At 35.0% G+C, this 21,300-nt stretch overlaps 1 protein-coding gene across 6 annotated transcripts in view; it reads right to left on the bottom strand.

Annotated features, from left to right (window-relative positions):
- Window positions 1–1,457: 1,457 nt before the first annotated feature.
- Window positions 1,458–21,300, bottom strand: part of Rab3-GEF (Rab3 GDP-GTP exchange factor) — a 100,366-nt gene continuing 80,523 nt past the window's right edge. For 4 of the 6 annotated variants that reach the window (XM_072301251.1, XM_019056434.2, XM_072301253.1 and 1 more), the window contains exons 27-35: window positions 20,934–21,095; window positions 19,787–19,928; window positions 18,803–18,932; window positions 17,801–18,017; window positions 16,595–16,867; window positions 15,993–16,172; window positions 9,205–9,277; window positions 6,783–6,829; window positions 1,458–3,523 (exon numbers count right to left, since the gene is read on the bottom strand). In XM_072301251.1, coding sequence (XP_072157352.1) covers window positions 3,398–3,523; window positions 6,783–6,829; window positions 9,205–9,277; window positions 15,993–16,172; window positions 16,595–16,867; window positions 17,801–18,017; window positions 18,803–18,932; window positions 19,787–19,928; window positions 20,934–21,095 — 1,350 coding nt within the window. In that variant the 3' untranslated portion in view covers window positions 1,458–3,397. Of the gene's footprint in view, window positions 3,524–4,905; window positions 5,021–6,782; window positions 6,830–9,204; window positions 9,278–14,837; window positions 14,880–15,992; window positions 16,173–16,594; window positions 16,868–17,800; window positions 18,018–18,802; window positions 18,933–19,786; window positions 19,929–20,933; window positions 21,096–21,300 lie in introns of those variants that run through there. The other 2 variants (XM_019056436.2, XR_011900004.1) reach the window with 2 other exon arrangements.

Genomic DNA, 21,300 nt, shown 5'->3' with positions numbered 1-21,300 from the left:
TGTAGTCGAAGGCGCTGAATCGATTGCGCATGGTCCCGAGGCTCGGCGAGGCCTTTTGAGCCGAGAAACCGTCAAAAACGAGTGAATTGACCGTGTTGCAAAAGTGCGTTTTTCGTCGGTAGCGCGGTCCAGGGGACTCGCGGAGCTTTTCCAACCGGAAAATCGGACTCAACGGGTCATTTCCAAGTGGAGTAGCTTGGTTTCGGCTCGATCGGAGAACTTTCGATTTGGACCCCCGAAGTGGCAGTCCATGTAACCCCTGTCCATTTTTCTTGATTTTGGACGGGGAGAAAAATTTCGAGATTACAGTCGGGTCCTATGTAGTTGAAGGCGCTGGATCGATTGCGCATGGTCCCGAGGCTCAACGAGGCTTCCTGAGCCGAGAAACGGTCACAAACTGGTCGGAAACGAGTGTTTCTGGCCAGTTTTTGACTGTTTCGACTCTAAGGCGTTTTCAGCGGATGGCGCGAAGCGAGGGACTCGCGGAGCTTTTCCGACTAAAAAATCGCACTCAGAGGGTCATTTCCAAGCGAGCTAGCTTGGTTCCGGCCCGATCGGCGAACTTTCGATTTGGACCCTAAAAATTTAGTCCATGTAGCTCTCGATTTTGGCCGTGGAGAAAAGTTTCGAGATTACAGTTGCATCCAACCTAGTTCGACGCGTAGAATCAATTGCGGATGGTCCCGAGACTCAGTGGGATTTCCTGAGCCGTGAAATTTTAAAAAACGAGTGTTCTTGTGAAAGAGCCACCACTCGCGTTTTTTGGCCGTGAGGCTCGGTTAAGCTTCCTGAGTTATGAAACGCGTTTTTTTTAGAATGTTTCCTTAGGATCATTTTCCACTCGTTACTTAGTACAGCGCACTCCTGGAGTTTTTCGGACCAGCTAATCTAACTTTTTAAGTGATTTTACATTGGCTGAGCTTTGTTTCAGCTCCGTCAGAAAACTTTGGATTTTGATCTGTTTTTGTTGCAAGGAATGAAAAGTACGATTATACATTGGATACTTTCTTACAACTGAGATAAGTAGGCACATTAAGTTCATGTAATTTTCAAATGTTAAAAAAAATTGGTTCTCCCTTTCAATTACTGATACAAAATTTGCGGCTGATTATGGTTTTTTTTCTTACAACTGAAATAAGTAGGCACATTATGTTCATGTAATTTTCAAATGTAAAGAAAATTGGTTCTCACTTTCAATTACTGATTCAAAATTCGCGGTTGATCATGGTTTTGAGAATGCAATGATGTATAGAATCAACTTCTGCTATTTTGAGATAGCTAAAGAAGAACCTCAAAGTTTGGCTACAATGCAAGAACTTCTGAAACATTTTAAGACTTCATCCAATTTTCCTTAAAAAGACATGCTTTGTCCACTTTAACTTTTTATTCTTTTTAGTCCAGAAGAGCAAATTCAATTTTGTGATAATGGTGCAAGAATGTGATAACAAGGTTGGACGTATCATTCTTCAACTAGTTTATTTTCACTTTACCAAATTTTCGTTAGGTACATTGGAGTCAGGCATGCGTATATAGGCACATTTAGATATAAACACATACGTCTGAGTTGTAAATAGAGCTACATAAAAAATATTTTATTAAAACATTAGAATTTGTGAAATTTTATTTGCTTAAACCTGTATTGTCATTTCACTAGAGATTCAAAATCGATTTAAACAGAGGAAGTGAGTTCATACGTAATTAAATAGTTGACGGTTAACAAAAAAGTAACTAGTTACATGAAACATGAACAACAACCAAAACTATACTATTTGAAAAACAAGAGAGAGTATACATTTTGTACAAAATCATGATATTTCAATTTCATTTCTAAAGTATTCACACTAGACTACACATTTTAAAAAACTAAAATATTCCATTCAGAGGATACATTTAAAAAATACTTCCTTAAGGGATACATATGTACGTATTTTTGCTTCATTGCAAGAATGGAGGTCTGAGGAAAGATAGGAGACCCTATTTCATGTAAATTTACGGATTTCATTTGCCTGAGTGTGTGGCATTTGTGGCATCTGCGCTAACAAATGAAAACGGTAAAATCTGAAAGGAATTTTAATGATTTGCTACCCTGAATGTTTGATATATCAATTGAAGGTAAAAGTTTGAGGTTCTCTTCAGTTAGAATCAGTTGTTGGAAGAAGTTAGACGTTTCTCTGAATCACTCTTAGGGTTAATCAATTTTAAGAGCTAAAAAAAGTCTTCGGTCTAAATCACAAAAGGAGATCATCTATGATTATTTATTTTTATTCATTGAAATGATAAAGATCAAACTTACAGAGTTTCAAGTTTCAAGTTTAAAAATATTCTTCGGTATCTAAGCCTGCATTTTACAATTTTCTTTCTTCTGCAAGATAATACACAAAGCGATTGAATGTAAAACTCATTATAGAACACTTTAAATTAAAATGCATTCCAGGGGAAAGGAATTTTTATTCCTTAAAATTACCTGCATTTTTCTTACCCTTTTCTAATTTCTTTATTGCGTTCTTGTGCAATTATACACTGGATGCAGGAAGGGAATTTCTTGGTTGCAATGTTCGAAAATCTCCGCTAACATTTCAAGTATAAAGAAGCAAATGCATGGGTTTTGAGGAGACTTTTAGTGAATATTATTTATGATTTAGCAATTTTTTAGACGAAAAATTCCGGAAAAGAAGTTTGCTCTCTGGAAAAAAATTAGCAGCAGGGATTCTGAAGTACCGCAAGATTTGTTTATTTTTCCCCCCTTCAAATTATTGTTCAACGTTCTTTTTCAGTTCTCTTTTTTCAAGCTTGTCACATAATTTGAAAAATAAAATTCTCTGACATTCCCCTGATTTCCGAGTTACATTTTGGTAAAATTCTCTGACAATAATTGGAGGTATGCTAGATGGTTACAAATACATAATTTGAAATGGTTTCCATTTAAAATCTGTTATTCAAAACGTCAAATCTATTCTAGAGAACAAAAAGGAGTGACTCAACGAATTTTCCCTGATACTTTCATCATTTCCTCCGACTTCTTTAAAAATAAAATTCTCTGACAATTCCCGGTGTTCTCCATATTCCCAGATTGTGGCGGCCCTGTATTTGGATGGTTCCCTTTATTCTTTCCATTTCCTCAAGAATGCATCAGAAACAAAGAATACAAGTAAATTCAAAGAAACGATGACACAGAAACCAAACATTTGCTTATTTGAAGTTCTCGTCATGATATGAATTTATTCAAGCCTAACTTAATTACTAAACTGCACCAAAAGACTGCCTCCAAGTTACACCGTTCTGTATGATGTTCGAAATTTCAGAGTGCGCTACAGGCAAGAGAGGACCCAGAAATAAGCAAGTAGCTTGTATTCAGAGTCAACAGACATCAATGCAGTTGATGTCACTCTAAAGTAGTTTACGAAGCAGAGTACAAAGGTGTAGTCGATGATATGGATGGCCTATTGCTCGAAACTTTCTTCTGCTCTCGTCCAGCAGCAACATACGAGAACACACACAGGACAGCATAGCAAATCTGATTAGCCTGGGAAGTAAAAGAAAAACACATCAGTAAAATTTTGTTGACTTTATTTTTCATTTCTTTTCTTTCTTTCTTTCTTTCTTTCTTTCTTTCTTTCAAGCGTCCAGCCCACTCTCAAACTGGAGCTCACAAACAGGCACTAATTCTTCAATTTCTTAGCCATTACTGCTCGAAATTCCTTGAAAATTTCAAGATCTGATCTGTGATGTGTCCAAAACACATCGATTACCTTCAAAGATTGTCGGGCCGACGATCTTTGAAAGGCAGCAGTCAACAACTGCACCAATGTGCCAGTTTGTGGGCTCTAGTTTGTACGTGGGCTGCGCGCATTAGTTGAAGAAAGTTGAGAGATCGAACATTACATCAATGTTTTGGAGTATTTTTAAATATTGACAACTGAAAAGACTGCTCACGGCATGGTATTGTGGTCACAACCAGTTTGAAAAACCACATCGGTGTAAAAATACAGCGATAATACAGAGAGCTTAAAAGAAAATTTAAATTTTTTAAATTGAGAAATTTTCAGTGATGTTGATAATATTATTGTTTAAAGTCACTGACTACTGACTAAAATCTTATCATCAATAACGTGCCAAGTGCCAAAAAGTTGATTTTGAGTGATTCACATTTTTATTTCTATAAACTGCTACAGAGCATATCATAGCCCTGACATTATCTTTCCGACGTTACATGCATTACTATTGGTGCCATTTAGCCTGTCAAGCATACTGTTCTTGGTGTCATCGTATGGTCTATTATCTTGCTTATGTGAATTGGAACAAATCAGGTAGAACATCCTTTTTATTTAGTGGGGCGGGTACTAACTTTTTTTTCATTTACATTTATTTGGTAATCTTTTGAGATCGTTTGCTTAGCTAAAAATCAATTAAACTAATATTTTGAAAATATTACTTGGGTAATTATAATCTTTAATTTTGTTTTAAATTTTGTAATCTAGTAAATTTTAATTGGGATGAAACAAATAAGACAAATGTTGTTATAGGTAAAATTTGAGTGACATTTTATGGGTTTACCATATCAAAATTGTAGTAAAGTTGTTCGAGTTCAGACAAAGATAAAGCACATACAATATATATTACATAAAATTTTATTCGAATTACTGTTATTACTCTTGCAAACATATGCAGCAAAATGCCAAATCTAATTCAATCAAGTTCAATTCTTGATTTGTTTGCACTTAACCCTTAGCCTGCTATTGACGATAAGTCTTTGATTGCGTTTGGAATCAACTGAGGGTACAAACCACTACCAAAGCATATAATTTACAAAGAACGAAAAATCATAGAAATGAACAAAGAAAAATTGTACAGGCGACTAACTATGGGACTAAATTATAAACAAGTTAAAAAATTAAAAAAGCTTACAAAAGGAAAATAAAACGATGGAGCATGCAAACAGATGTTACGAGTCTGAATCGACCAGATCTTCTGCGAATTTTATGGATATGATTCGATGGAATGATATTATCAGCTTGTTACTCTAAAACAATAACAACAACCATGCAAACGAAATTACAAAATACAGTTAAGACGTACACTTACAACAAAACAAACAGTAGGTACAACAAACAGAAAGGGAATGTAAGAATGAAAAATAAAACAAGAGCAGGTGATTAAAGGGAAACAATGTTGAATAGCTTATTTTCTCGCTAAAATTAATTTTTGCTTCAGAAGGTAGCAAAGTGTTTATATGTACTGAAAAAATCCTGTAACCTCGACAAATCAAGAAAGGTCTATAAAAATTACAATACAGATCCTTTTTCTGTGGATGGTCATAAGTAGGTCTAATTTTTCTACAGCAACAAGTGAGATTTTTGTGGTTTTTTTGACGAATTGAAATTTTTTATATCCAGCACAAACCTCCGTCACATTCACTTAATAACACGAGTCTGCACTGACAGAAACACTGTGGTTTGATCGTTGATTGCTGTGTAATTATTAGCCCCATAACCGAGAATGACCTTAGTTTTTTCCCGGTACCCACCCCTTCTGCCACTATTTTTGAGGAAAATCAACTGAAGATAGTTAAATTTTCCGAGAAAATGGTGCATTACAGAGAAAAACCGAGATCATTTTTGGTTTCAGCAGCCATGTGATAACTTGCTTCCGCGATTGAGAAATGCTTGAGCGATTCTCCTTGCTGTGTCACATGACAAAGTTTTCTGTTTAAATGGCATTTGCTCATATACTCCCATGTTAAACTGGTCTATCTATCAATGCTAATTGGTATGGAATGCAAAAATGATTTTACTCATAAGGCTATTCCCATTTTTTTTTTACTGCTGAATCTATAAGTGACCTTCCCTTCACTCTATCATACACAATATTTCTCGAAAATTAAAATTTCCCCTAGAAAGCTTGTTTTTGGAGAAAAATCTTAATTTTTTTTTGGAAAATCGTTCACAAAGCAGAAAAACTAGGGTCGTATTTAGATTCAGCATGGAAAGCTGCACAGGTATCGACCATCAAATCTTCATTATTTTTTTAAAAACAAATTTCAGACCTCTGTATTAGGTGCGTCTCTGTGCACTTGTTATAGAATCGTTTTTTACTGCATTGTAGCAAATTTATTGATGTAATAATGTTTGCATCTCAATAAATTATAGCTTTGAAGATGAATCATGATAGTTATGAGACTTCAACCTTAACTGCTAATCAGCTTCGACTTGCATTGGGGGGGTAAAAATGAAAATATTTGTCATAGCCTCAAGGTTCTTTTTGACTTTATTTTCCAGAATTTTTTCATTTTCTTGTTCTTTGACTTTTTGCCCTAACTCCAAAACGGAATTCCCTGACTTTTCTCTGACCTTCAAACAAAACTTTCACTTACATTTTGTCCATTTAATTATCCTGACTTTCGCTTAACTTTGGACGGAAATTCCACTTCTGGCGATTCAAATTACGGTAAAAGGCAATGGGAAATAGTTCACATTCTCTTGGATGGCACTGGTTTAAGTTGCTGGGCCAACAAGTTGTTTGCAAAAGTCCCTAACTTTTCCGGATTTTCTGGACTGGAAACTCTGCCTTACGTCTCAATAAATCATCAGATACTACTTGCTACATAACCATGAACAACTGACATATAAATGTCAAATATTAAAAATTTAGACTCATTTTTGACGCATTTTCATGGATCCGACCTAAGATACATGCCAGCCGCCATAAAAGAGGGTACTATCCTACATTTCCATGCACATTAACTGGAAAAGTAATGGGTAATAGAGACAGAAATTTGGAATTACCATTGAGGACTTATATTTTCGCTGGATAACTTGCCGAGTCTTGGGATCTGAAAAAGCAAAGAGGTAAAGTTAGTAGATCTCAAAAAAGAGCAAAAGAAAAAGCATATCAGCAAAAGCATGGATACCATTCACCCGCAGAAAAAACTGACTATTCTAAAATGAAAATAATGATGTTCGAAATCTTATCTAGAGCTTTTTTTTTTCATTTCCAGAGCCCTGTTTTTGAGGCTTAACATTTTCTTCTAATGCAATAAGTGTCTGCGCCTTCAAATATAAAATTGAGCATCATTATCATGAATTCGTAGTGAAGCATATGAATCGTAAGCCATTAATATTTTCCAATTCAAAGCTACAGTATAGAGTCTATTATCAAGCGGTTTGGTGTGAATACACTGATAATCCATCCTTTTCGATCACTTTATACAGCAGATCAATTGATTTAAAGACAACACGCCACCGATCATTTTGCAATCTACATACATTTAAGAAATGTTATATCAGCCATTATAATTCGCCTCTGGACAAGATACAAATTAAAGCACTACACTTGGAGTTTTTCAATCAAAATTTCAAAAGGAAAATGGATCATACAAAGGAAAGTCTAGAAATCAACTCTTAATTGAGGACACCGCACCAAGAATAGCCTATAACTGGAAACCGCATTTTGAGAAAAACGCATTTAAAGTTTTGTTTTTGATGTACTGCGCAGACTTTTCTATGCAGGTACCCTGTTTTGATGTTTTTGGGTGACCTAACCCTTCTATTGAAGGATGCCGGGTAGATTTTGCGATACATTTTGGGTTTACACTCTAATATATTTAATTTAAAAAAGCGGTTTATAGGCCATTATTACGCCCAACAGTCATTTTGATGGCAGTATGAAGTATAAGTCATTTTAATCACGCATGATTAACACAAAATGAAAGAATATCGATAGTGAGTAAAGAAAGGGGTAACTAGCACCTTATAGGCCCTTAAGTTCATAGGCCCGTTTATAGGTCGTTCTTGCACCCATCGATCCAGAGGCCTGACTTAACTCGGAAAAAAAAGGTTTTTCAACCTCGAGCCGTTACCTATCTATATTCTATCGCTACCACAGCATAGTCCAGGGTACGTAGAATCCGAAAAGCAGATGGGCGTAATAACGACCTATATGCCTATAGGCTGTTCTTGGTGCGGTGTCCTCAATTATGACATTAGTGTTTAAATTAACATTGGTTGGATGGCAAAAAAACGAGTGACGTCATTCGTATAATCCAACTTCCATTTTATCTGTGTTGAAAATACTTATTGATACCTCATTCAGGCTTTCCCACTGTGTGAATAGTTTTTAACATTAGATCTTGTCTGGTGGCCTATGGCATTAGGTCTGTTCAGACATAGCTCAACAGCAGGCATAAAGTATTAGTTGATTCCATGGGAAATAAGAAAACTTTCGATAAATTCTATTTAATTCAGTATCCCAAGTAGCAGAGGTTGCAACAACTTGCAACAAAATTGTTTGATTCTTGCAACTAATAGATTGATGTGCAGATTGCCTACTCTCCCCCCCCCCCCCCCCCCCCCCCCGAAGGAGCTATCATTGTTGGAACTAGTTGCAATTAAGTTGAAACATGTTTCAACTTCAAAGTATTGCTGGTTGCCTATCTTTAAATTTTAAACAACTTTGGTGCAGCAATTTAGCAATCTCAGCAGGTTGCAACTTTGTCTTCCGATCAGATCGCCGAAAATCGGTACTTATCGACCAAAAGTTGACCGAAAGTTACTTTGTTGCAACTAATACCAACATTGTTTCAACATTTTGCAACTTTTACATTGAAAAATGCTACTTATCCATCCAACTCTAAAAAATATTACCATTTGTATGCCAATATCTAAATGGACTGTCAAGTTCTATATTCTTGAGGCCGGTTAAACTTTCTTTTCCTTCTTTGTTTTTCACAAATCTGAACAAGAAAACTTGCGGATGTCTCTGTGGACATGAACATAGACTTTCTATGGACAAAAAGGTACTAATATGCGCAATTACTAGTCCTACAAACTGGTTTGTTACCTTCGGTTCCTAAAATACACCTGACATTTAGACAGTTTAAAATTTGAATTCCTTACAACCATCACACTTGGTTACACAGCTGAGGGGATAAAATTATCTTGTTTTTTAGAAAAAAAAAATGTAAGTCATTCCAATGTGTCTAACTCTCCATCACTTCACAAAGTACCAATTTTCTGTTCCTGTTACTGAAACAGAAACAAGAGTACCATAGAAAAATTCATTTTGCAATTGGGAACTAAAATTTTTTGCTCAGTGTAGAAACAACGTATGTATCATTAGTCTCCCTATGCAGGTAAGTGTTTTTACACGAGCCAGAAATTGAGCTGGTGCAGAATGCAGTCAAATTAAAAAATTGTACAAGTGACTTACTGTATTCTTCAAGCACAAAAATTCCTCCTTTCATCGTGAAACACTTTCGAATATGATCCAACCGCACGAAAAACTGAAAAAGCAGAATACAGTACAAGTTAAATATAAAACAACAAAAAAAAGGAATTATTAAAAAATCAAGGAGAAAAGACTTTCAGTAACTCGGTTAGAATTTGTTTAAAAAAAAATATTGAGAGCCTAGAGCAAGTAGCTCATTGAGCGCCGAGAGAGAAAGTTGAATTTTAAGACGGTAATATCTCTGGAGGAGCATCTAAATATTACCTGAGCAAGAGTGGTTATCCAATTCTCTGACTGTTAAACTTTGAGTGAGAGACACAAAAAACTTTAAATCACAACTTCATTTAGAGGGCATTAAAGCCTTTTGCATTGATCATTTATACTAAAATCTGGAATGCAAGCTGAGAAAAACTACAGAGATAACCTGAGGAATCGGGTACTATCATAAGTACCTGTTTTGCTGAAAATGATTCTTCGTTCAGCAGAAAAATGTTTCAGTTGGAAAAAAGAATCAAGCATTATCGTAAAGTCTACATTACAGGCAAGCAAAACTAGACATGCTATAATGATGGGAAAAAAGGTAATGGTCTGAAGACCAAACCCTATTCTAATAATCGACTTTGTGAATGAGATCTAACACTTTCTATTTGCTATTGATATGGCTTCCGTTCAAGGAAACTCATGGATGACGCTTAAATCTAGATGAGAATGTCTACACTCTAGATTGTCTAAGATCTAGGAAAGTAAAAAAAAAAAAAAAAACTAAAACGTAAAATCTAAAAAGCGAGCAATTCAAAGCTTAAGAATACTAGTGAGATGGCCAGGCAGTGACTACGAACCAAGATGTTGAACAGTGACATCTACGCCTTTAGACAGAGACAGACCCTGGCACTGATTACGAATTTTCACCGCTAAAATTTTCGTAGACAGACCAAGATACACCCTAGTTTAATACGATAATTTTATCTTCGTTTTTGAAAAAAATTGGAATTAGATTAAAAAAAACCACAGCCCAAAGTTAGTGACATAACAGTTGACTCCGTTACAGGCGTAACTAAAGGAAGAGTCCAAGAGGTCAGGACCTCCCCTTCCCCCATGACCTGAAATTTTTACCCGAAAGGTTATTTTCTGCGATTGCTGGATATTTTTTAAAAATAAATTCCTAGAGTATAAAAGGACAGATAACACCTTCAAAAGTTTGTCTGAAACACCATTGATATACTTCCCAGAGGCAGGCTGAACATATCATTCTACAGTCTGTAACAGCGTTGCTAATTTGTTGTAAGAATAAATTCAGAGAACTTAAAAATGACTAGAGTGTCGCGACGTAACTCTACTTCACATTACCCAACAAATGGTTAGATTTGTTAGATGTTCAGTTGTTTTACAGTACCGAGACTTGGTGTTTCAAAATCTTTTCAAAAAGTTTTTCTGTTAGATCCTCAATTAGATACAGTTCAATTATATTAATGATCATTAAAGAAATTTGAGGATGTCTAAACTTGAAACAACCTCAGTGATCACATGACTTTTGCTGATAACTTAGAAACTGCTGGGTTTTATGGGAGCTAGTTGGAAAGCACCAAGTTACATTACTACCATAAATTCATAAATTTGACACTTTTCTTGTTAAGAAGATAAAATATTTTAAAGCATGAAGGGGGAGAAAATGAATCTCTGAGCAAGGATTCGATAATCTGAGATGTAAACGCTGTAAATTTCTGAAATTCAGGTAAGATTCTTCCATCACCAATTCAAGATATTTTCATATTGCTCAGTAGAATAGTGTCTGTGCTAATTTTCAAAAAGCAATTGTGATAAAAAAAATAAAAAAAAATGAAGAAAACTTAGCTACTTATGAAAGGTAAAAAAAATCTGTATGCGAATACCAAATACCATGTGATTCCTAATTTTACAAGATCGTAAAGATTTTGAAGAACTCTGTACATCCTGAAAAGAATCAACGCGTGACACAACTATAACGGGTGAAAATTTCATAATCAGTGCACGAATGGAGTGATGATCCATGCTCTAATAGTAATGTTTTCTGATCATGGCTACTATCGACGGGTGAGCTATCGGTAAACCACGGCGACACAGAGTCGGACAGAGGTACAAAGTTGGTACAATCAAACTGGACAGGGGACAATAACTACATGAATCAAATTGTCTACAAAACAGCGCGACAAAAAATGAAATATACCTCGAAATCCTGTTGCATCATTTGCGTCCACAGAGTTCCCGAAACATAGGGAGCAAGACGGCAAACAGAGAGCGAGGAAAAAGAAAATAAAAATCATGTAAGTTAACAGCCAGGTATTTCTTTACTGCTAAGCTAGATTAAAGTCAGACCAAGGACCATCTCAAAAGTTCCTTAAACTTTGTTGTTCGAAAGAAAAACTCGGTTTCATTCGCGCCAGAAACCACGTCCGAGGATAAAACTATAAAATCTGTGTTTGGTGCAGTGAACTTCTAAATTACTTTTAGTGCAGCAAAATGGCTCCTCAAGGATACTTGTGAGGAGGTAGAAAAATAAAAAAGATCCAGATCTGAGTAGGGTTTCTTGCTTTCTGAAGAACTTGATGGTTATAAAACAAAAAGTGTAGGTACTCAAATTTTTTCTCTGATTTTCATTATCATGAAAAGGCAATTTCTAGAGATACTGCGTAAGAGGTGAGCTGGGAAGGGAAATGGGGTCATGCCTGAAAATGGTACCGCTATAGAAGAAATTCAACCGATCAATTTAATGGGCAAATAAATCTACGGAAAATTGTTTTTCACATGTGAGGGAAGTTAAGTAAAAGAGAGTAGCTTTCTTCATACCGTCATGAGGATGCCCTCAGATGCTCATCTACCTTCAATCTTTAAAAAATATGACTTATCACCTAAAAAAGTATCTTGGATGGATGAAATTAGTTGATTATTCCAAATTGACTAGAATACAGGCTGAACTATACGCAGCAACACATTTGTGTTAAGTTCATTGTACAGAAAATTGTTTAAGGGTATTTTTTGAAAAGCAACTAGTTAAGCACAGTTGAGGCTTTCAAACTAATTTCAAAAATTACATGAAATTTGACCCAAAAAAAGACTCCACGATACAGTCATGTTCTCCTACGATTAATAAACATGACTTCTTCACTCATTAAAGTTGGTTTCAAAAATTAGCCTTTAGTTTTATAATGGGGCATTTTTCGGTAAGGATGGTGAAGTTAGATATTTGAGGAAAAAGAACCATACCATTTTAAAAAATGCATCTCAAAACAAAAGCTGATAAGAGAAATGTGCGTGCAATCATTCAAAAAACCTCTCCGATAAAAAAAACCCCTCGTTGAAATCGCTGCTTATCACAGCAAGTAACGGCAAGCCCTTGGTCAACAAGGCCTTCCAAGTATTACGTAACATACTATTACTGTTTTCTCTATCTTTATTCTCGTATTGATAAAATGGATGTGACACAAAACAGAGCCAAGAATTAAATAATATTGGGCAGAACTTTTCCTCATTCCATATTTATCCATAATTTGGCGCTGTTTAACAAAAAAAAAAAAATCTCCTTTCCCTCATTAAAAAAAGAGAATTGCCTAAATCGGAATTACTTTGCATCCAAATTCTATGATACTTGTAAACTCAGAAAAAGACATCAGGCTGTGGTCAAGATAATACAAAAAGGTATAATGATACCATACACTCTCGTCATAATGGAGGAAAATTCAACAGAAAATATAAAAGAGGATTTGAGCAGCTCGGAAAAGTCTAGGGGAAAAAACTTCATTGAAAGGGATCTGGAAAACGTTGTGATGATTCAACTGAAATTTTGAGGAAAAATTCATCTCAAAGCCAAAAATTTTCACAACAGACATGCAAAGATTGCAAGATAATTCTGAATACTGGCGTAAAATCAAGTATTGATTTAATGTAATTTAAGTTCAATAATTGATAAAAATTGCGAGCAGTAGACTTCAAGAGGAAGAGTCTTAACAAAAATCTTGCGTTGCTTAGTCAAGGTGAGAGGGTTACATCACTTTTCGCGATTCATGAAAGTAATACGGTAAACTTGAAAAAAGGGGGGAAAAACACCATGCCGATCAAAAGAAAAAAATGGGTCACTTTGTGGGATAATATCTCTTCTGGAACATCTCCAGGACAAAAGTACGCTGAGTGATACTATTTAATAGACAATATTGTCGTTTCCCGCACGCAAGAGCGTATCTCATCTGTGCTGTTTCATTATTTCAACGAGCATTTTTTTATTATGGAAGAACCATTACACAAATTTGAGTGAAAATTTTGGTGTCCATTCTCACAAGTGTAAAGAAAAATCCCTGGCCATTTCAGGCAAATTTATGAGGTAGTTCTCCTATGATGAAATAAAATGGCAGTAAGAAATACTGAAACAGCACAATCAAGATACATTCTGTAATGCAGGAGATGAAAATATTTGTCAAAAACTTAATTAATTTAACTTTTAGTGTTAACTGAGTAAATTATCAAAAATGTCTGCGATGAAGTTTCTCATTTTAGTGATTTTTTATTTTTCCTTTCTTCTCGAGAGTGTCAATGTCTAGCCAAGAAGCATTAATAGACATTAATGACAGTCCATTTTTAATTTTTCTTGATAAATCGAAACATGAAAATCAATCTTCCTTCAGGAAGAGATTGCGGAATAAAAAGAAACTGAAAATTAGAATAGGAAAAAAGGGCAAAAAGAGAGGAATGATTGACTGAACTAATTCTACTGAGAAAAGTTTCCAAATATTACATTTTAAGAAAGCCTGTAAACTTTGAACTGAATTGGTCAGGAGTTTAGCAGTCGAAGTAAATGACGGAAACTGAAAGAAATCTGATTTACTAAGCTTCGCTAAAATACAGTGAGTTTGTGAAGCCTGACTAAACGTTAAAGAAATTTTGAGATGTCCTTGCAGAAATAGAAATAAAATGATACAGAAAACTTGTTAATTAGAAAATGGAGTGTTACGAATCTGAGAAATTGGGGATAATATTCGTCAAAATATTTAAAAAATAAAGTGAAGTAGATAAAAAGAAATTGAAAATATTTCTACTTCAATTTTGCAAAGATTAGAGATTTGGTATATTTTTCTACAACCAAGTTCGTATTTTATTGAAACACGATTTACTGCCAGATTTTTGACTGATACAAGGGAAGACAGAACCTCTAAACCGAGATTCCAAATTCAAACAAAAAGAAGTTAAAAGATTACCAAACTCGAAGTTTCCCCTAAAACAAAGGTAAGGCAGGCTTCTTGCCATGGTTACAGAGCAATGTTTTCAACAAAAATTTCAACCGAGAACACCCTCAAAATAGATTTAGCCGTTAGTGGTAGAAAAAACTGATAAATTTGGACAAGCCTTGCTGCAGAATTATTTTTTGATAAATTTCAAACTAGACCATTTAAACAGGTTCCTAATGATGTGATAGGGGCCCCACCAGAAGTCTCGTAAAAAGGAGTTTATCTACTTTCTCTACAAACAATGAAACTTGCGCTGATTCAGGCATTCTATTTTTGCAGTGAGGTGGATTTTTACAGAACCAGAGCCAAAATACACCTACCAGTATATTCTGACTCCGTGCAAAAAAATCCTTAAAAGCTTACCCAACGAAATAATTTTAATCAAGAGAGAAGAAAGGTACAAAGCTAAAAAAGACAGAAAGTGAAAAAAAAGCCGTTTCAGAACTGACTGAAGTAAAAATTCACAAAATATTACTATACGATAAGAATTGGAAAACTGAGGAAAGATCTCCGGTTACAACGGATGTAGTAGATTTTTTGTGGGGCGGGAAAAGGGAGGAACTAAAATAAATAAAATTCATTTGCCTCTAATCAATTCACACCCATTCATATTGTTAAACTTTTTGAGGGCGAGAGCGGGTGAAGAGATGCTTATAACTTACGGTCACAATCTTTATGAAAGGTGAGAGACGCAATTTTATTTGTAATCAAAAGGTTTCAATTTTCAAGAATCACCTAAAAAATAGTTGCTTGCCAATTGCAAAAAAAGAATAGGGGGAAAAAATTGTCTAAAAAATATGATCTGACTGCTGTCACGATTTTCGGAGGATTCCACAAAAAACAAAAAAATTACGTTCATCTTTTAAAATTTAAGGAATTTGAAATTTATTGTACTTTCATTTACCACTTGATCTTATTTCAATTTTTCTCGATTATGAGTGAACACAGGGGAGTCAGGGACACATGCAAGGTATCAACACAAACTTAAGTATTAAAATAAGTTTTTCGTTTTCAGTCCGAAGTATATTGAGTCGTTATGCTTTCATAATGCGATCAAGAGAAGGAGCGATTGTCAATTTAAAAGCACAATTAAATTTGTCGGTCAAGTCCATTAGCTTCGAGGACACTCTCATGTATAAATTAATGAATCAATTGATTCAAAAGTAAAATAAAATTTTCCATATTTTAGATTGAGAAAAATTACAAACAAGTCCTGAAGCTACTGAACACTATGACTTAAGCAAATGAATTACTGATTGAATGCAAAGGAATTAAGACGCAAAACCAGATCTTCATAAAGAGCTGGTTGATCAAACCAGATAGGTACTGGTGATTAAACAAGAAAAGGGTAAATAAAAAAAAGAAATCCTTCAAAAATTGATCAAGGTGGGGGTAACTTTAAAATGATCCATTCCATCAAGATTAAAACAGAACGATCGGAAAAAATTGGCATCATAATAATTGTAAACTCAATCAAATACATTAATATTCAATAAAAAGAGAAGCGATGCCACATACCTTGCTGTTGGCAAACAGCAGACCTACTCCTTCCATACAGACTTGAAGGAGGCCACCTTCGCCTGTGCTCATGTCTTCCACAGGAAATTCTCCGCCCAATTCGATGCCTTGCACAACTCCTTGACCTCTGAGAGCAGCTTTTTCCATTGCTTCTTTGATACAGTAGTACAATTCTTTGCACTGAGAAAATCAGACAGAGAAGGTGAAAAAGGTGCGAAAGAAGATTACATTGATGAAAATTTGAACAAAAAAGGATCACTAAAGAAGATGAGACTTTAGGCATCGAAAAACTTGTTTTCTTATCAAATTTCTGTGCAGAACACTTAAAACGTATTAAAAATATCCCTTAAGGTGGAAACTAGTCAATTGAATCTCAACAAACAAAACAGACAACTCAAGTAGCATTATCCAAAAAACAGTTGCGATAAATTTATCACTTGTTGAAATATGTTTGCGACGAAATCTCTTTGATTGGTCGACAAAACGTAAATCCATCCTGATTTCTACCTACCAAAATGGACAAAGAATTTCATTTTTTGCATCCTTTCAAAAAATAACTTTGAGTGATAAAAATTGGCATCAAAATTTCCACGATAGCTTACTTTTTTTGTGTAATACTTGTGAAGCTGAGTCTGACCGCCACACTTGCGCCACAAGCAGAGGACCTTGGTTTTTGGGCTGTACGTCATGTTGACAAGCCTTTCAAACCACCACCTCTCCACAATCACCCCAGACACAGAGCGCAGGATTAGACCGTCCTCTCGAACTTCCAAGAATAGCAGATCACCGCTTGCATCCGTTCCACAGTGGACGGTGAAACTCTTCCGCACAGCCATTCGAGAGCCAAGAGGTTTCAGGTCAATGTCATTTCCATGCTGTAGTTAAAACAGGAAAATGCATGAAAATTGATTACTACTTTAGGTAGGTTGGCAGTCATTGAACGACATTAAAATTTAATTAATGCCACTGAAAAGAATGAGAGTTTCTTCAATCCCTTGAAATTACTCACACTTGTCACTTTGCCTCTAATTCGTTGTCTCTCCTATTTAAGAACATAACTTATCTATGTTGTCTCAGAATTTCTTCGTTTATTTAATTTTTTCAAGAGAAAACTGTCACACAAATTAATTTGAAAATATCAGAGTCTTTCTCTGCAAGGGTAAGGAAAAATCACTAAAAATTTGGGAAAAATTCATGCCAGTTCTCCTATACAGGAGTAAATATATGTAATAAATACTGAAACAGCGAAACCCAGATACGCTCCTTTGTGCAGGATTTTTGTTTTGAGAACTTCAGTTTTTAAAATTTTCAATGGTTCTCTTAATGAGGTTTGGATTAGAGAGTTGCACAACATGTTTTCTCTTCAAAATTTCATGAGGAAAATGAATTACACAAAAACACTCATCAACATAGGAAAAGTTAGGGGGCATACATTGTTATAAGCTGAGCCAGAAATTACAGTTCCTAATTGCAGAAAGCAGTCCCTTAGATCAGTTTTAAAAATACCTTTTAGTATCTTATTTAGGAGCGGTTTTCCGGATTTTCTGTTGCCCAATTTTTTTTTTACATGAGGTTTGGAAGAGAAAAGAAGTGACATTCTTTCTAGATCAAGTGACCTGGATCAGGCCTTATCCAGTGGGCCACTAACTTTTAAAAGCCTCATTTTATAGTGGCTTGATCTCAGGGATGGGTAAAAAATTAGAATTCGTCACAGCTTTGAAAGATTATTTTGCTTTTCATTATCCATTTCAAACTAACATGTTATGTTTATACCCATTTTATATTAGAAGTTTGATAGCAAAACTCACCAAGTTTTCGATCTGATCCAGCAAAATGTTGACTTCTTGACTGTAGACAAGTCCAATGTGACTCTTGCCAAGAAGTCGGCGTACTTTGTTCTTGAGCTCGTTCTTATTAACATTTATCATTAGCATTATGGCTGTTAAGTTGTAAAGAAGCGTAGATAAAAGACGGTCCTCCTCGTGTTCAAGTCTTTTCCTTTCTGTTTCGCTTAGGCACTTATACCTGGAACACATACAAAATGACATATAAGAACGTATTTATACATGGCCCTACACTATTGTGGTATTTGAAGGCAAAATTTACTACAGATAGATTTTTCTGTCAGTGAAAAAATTATGATGTCAAACAATACTTCGAACTTAATAAGAGGTTGCTGCTTTACTTTGGCTTGTAACAAACTAATATTTTATTTTAAAAAGAACCAATCATGATGATTTTCAACTTTGTTTCCAAGGGTAAAGTTTTTTGCTTTGGAATTGGAGAAATCAAGTGGTCAAGGGAAATTGCTGGTAAGAATAAGATGGACCGCGTTAAGCAGAAAGGAACCAAGCCACATCAGCTATTGCTAAATTTAATGGGACAATTTAATTTTTCACATCAAAACGTTTGTGCTGATTTTGGTGCAAATTTCAGTGAATTTTCCGTATAGTACAAGCAAATTCCTCAGAATTTTCAAAGGAATCCACACAAACGTTCTGTTATGAAAAATAAAAGTGCCCACTTTAATTTGGCAATAGCTGATGTGGCTTGGTTCCTTTCTGCCAAATGCGGTCCAAACAGTAAAGGCTGTATGTAGATGTTTCCTTACAATATTGAGTAATTTTTTTAGAATAAAACGAGAATATTCACAGATAATTTCAAAAAACTGTTAGTTTTCCAGAAACATGAGCAGAGACTTGCAACATCGCTATCTGAGATATGTATGTTTCACTTGAGTCGCGAATATAAAAGTACAAAATACCAATATGAGGATAAAAATAAAGAAAGTAAAATTTCACTGAAATTACCGTTCCATCATTTCAGATGAGCCTTGATCCATTCCTACCATGTCTCTTTCTTGACTAACTGCATCCAAAAAGGCGTCCTCCCAAAACTGCATCTGGTCCCATAATGTTGATCTTTCCTTTCCTATTAATCCTGAAAAGTGATGAACAATGATATTAGTAACTTCATAGATGAAGAGAAAATTTATGAAAATCAGAATTTGATAGCTTTGGATAAAACATGATTATAAATAACAATTTAACAGATATTTCATAATCACATAATGTAGTGCTGACATACCATTTTTTTCTTTTCTAAAATGTATTTTGAAATCTCTGCTTCTATTTTATTGCATCAAAGGAGAAAAAACCAGCACTATTGCTTGGAATTTTCATAGATTATTCTTTATGCAGAGAAAAAAATTAAAAAGTTTTCATGGAATGACCTTGAGTATTTTTTAAAATTAAAAATAAATTAAGATAGAACGTCTGAAGTATCGGAAACAGCGATTTATGTTCCTGCGGTTTCATGCATTGATCCATTTTCTAAAATAGTAACAATTATATACTAATTAAGGAAGAAAAAATAGCTAATATAAAAGTAATGTATTAAAACTTAAATTCAATGAAATCCAATACAATGTGATTATGATACCGTGTCAATTTTTGATGTGATATTGACTTATTTCAGTAATGACATGTGACTTGTACAGTTGTACATGGCCCCAAAGCAAAACACACCGATTAATTATTTTTTTTATTATTGATAGGTAGAGTGCATTGCCTGATATCAATTGGGAATCGAAGATAAAAAAAAATTAAGTATGAGAAAACCTCTACCAGAATGTAAAATGCCCTTTATGCAATAACAAAGAGAGAAAAAAAGTTCCAGCTAGTGAATTGGAGAATAAAATTAGTAGGTACTACTGATCAAATATAATCCGCATAATTGATTTTGAAATAGCGATGATTTTCGAAACAATAAATCAAAATGTTGGTCTTCCTCACCTTCAAACAGGTATGTTCTCCCCGTTTCAGGACTTGGCGTGGCGGTATTCACCAGGTTGCCACCATGGTATCTGAATCCAGTGCTTAAGGATGACTTACTGGACCAAACGCTTGGTGTTCTTTGCTTGGACACTCTCCCCAGCTGAAATAAAGAGAGGGACTGAATAAGTTTCAGAGAACTATTAACGCAGAAAAATGATGAAAATCGTTGTTAAGTCATTTTGGATCAGCGTGATATTTGGATAGGATTCCTCCTTCACAATCGACAAAGATGAATTAATAATGCATTTCATTGGCAAAATGAAACATTTGCTAAAATCTATTGAAAGTATGACCAAGAATTATTAATTCAAAGTCATGCAGGCTTAAATCATGACAATTGCTTAGCCTGTTCAAACTTAACATAACTTCGGAATGATTTTAGTCCTAGAGCTGAAGACATCTCGCCACATAACTCGGCACACTTTTAAATTTAGTTGATAGATCCATAATTTTTATTATTGTGCTCAGTTTTAATGCTTAGCGGAATAAAAATCTTCAATTAAACCCAGTATTTTGGCCATTTCTTTGCATAAAGATGTTGGCATGATGGAAAATTAAGTAATTTACTGCAGAGAAGAACTAAAGATGAATGGGTGCAAAATTAACTTATAGAATCTAGATTGAGTTTTTCATATTTGTTACTTCTGGAAAAGAAAATGAACTGAGTAAACTATCTGGTGGGGGAACAAGTTGGTCAGTCTAAAAATTTCAAAGAACACTCGCTCCGCACTTTGAAACTGACAAGTTAACAGTCTTTTTATGGGGGAATCCCTTTCAATACAGAAGCAATTGGATGATTTGCTTATAATCTATTCCTCATTTTCAATGTTTGGAATAACATTTACATCACTTCACCATGAAATCTGTTGAGTTGCAGATCAGCAGTACAGCGTCTTAGGCGACATATTTGTTAAAAGATAAATATTTTTGGGCTACATTAGGACTAAAAATTTATAAGGTTTGCGTTTAGGTTGTAGAAGAAGTCCTAAAACCTGGAAAAAGAGTACTTTGCAAAACTTGCTCGTTCCCGATTTGTAAATTCTCAAAGAAAATAAAGTTATGGGGGAGGGGGGGAAGCAGGGAAGGAGTCAAAAAATAGACTCACAGTGGATTGTGAATCGATTTCACTGTCAGAGACAGTACTTCTGAACGAAGCATTGTTCTTGCTAAATCGCTGAAGCGTAAACACAGGGTTAGTGATGATGCTCCCTGCGTCAGAGGAGCTCCCAGCTTCTGGGGACCCATGCATGTGCCCTTCAGCTGGTCCCTGAATCACACACAAAAAGCACAACGACTGAGTCATAATATTGAAACCATACCAAACCAAAATGAAACAAACACAGATGGTGTAGCCCATATCCAAACTTTCATTTGAATTTAATTTGTTCACCCAGGAAGCCCACTATTACCCCCAAAATTTTGAAGTTTGCCGCAACTTGATGACAAATAGCTGTTTGTCAAATGAGCTACCA

The sequence above is a fragment of the Bemisia tabaci genome, chromosome 6 (assembly GCF_918797505.1).
Source record: "Bemisia tabaci chromosome 6, PGI_BMITA_v3".
Classification (NCBI taxonomy): domain Eukaryota; kingdom Metazoa; phylum Arthropoda; class Insecta; order Hemiptera; family Aleyrodidae; genus Bemisia; species Bemisia tabaci.
Note: the sequence above shows the minus strand (reverse complement) of the source record. Positions and strands in the feature narration are given on the sequence as shown.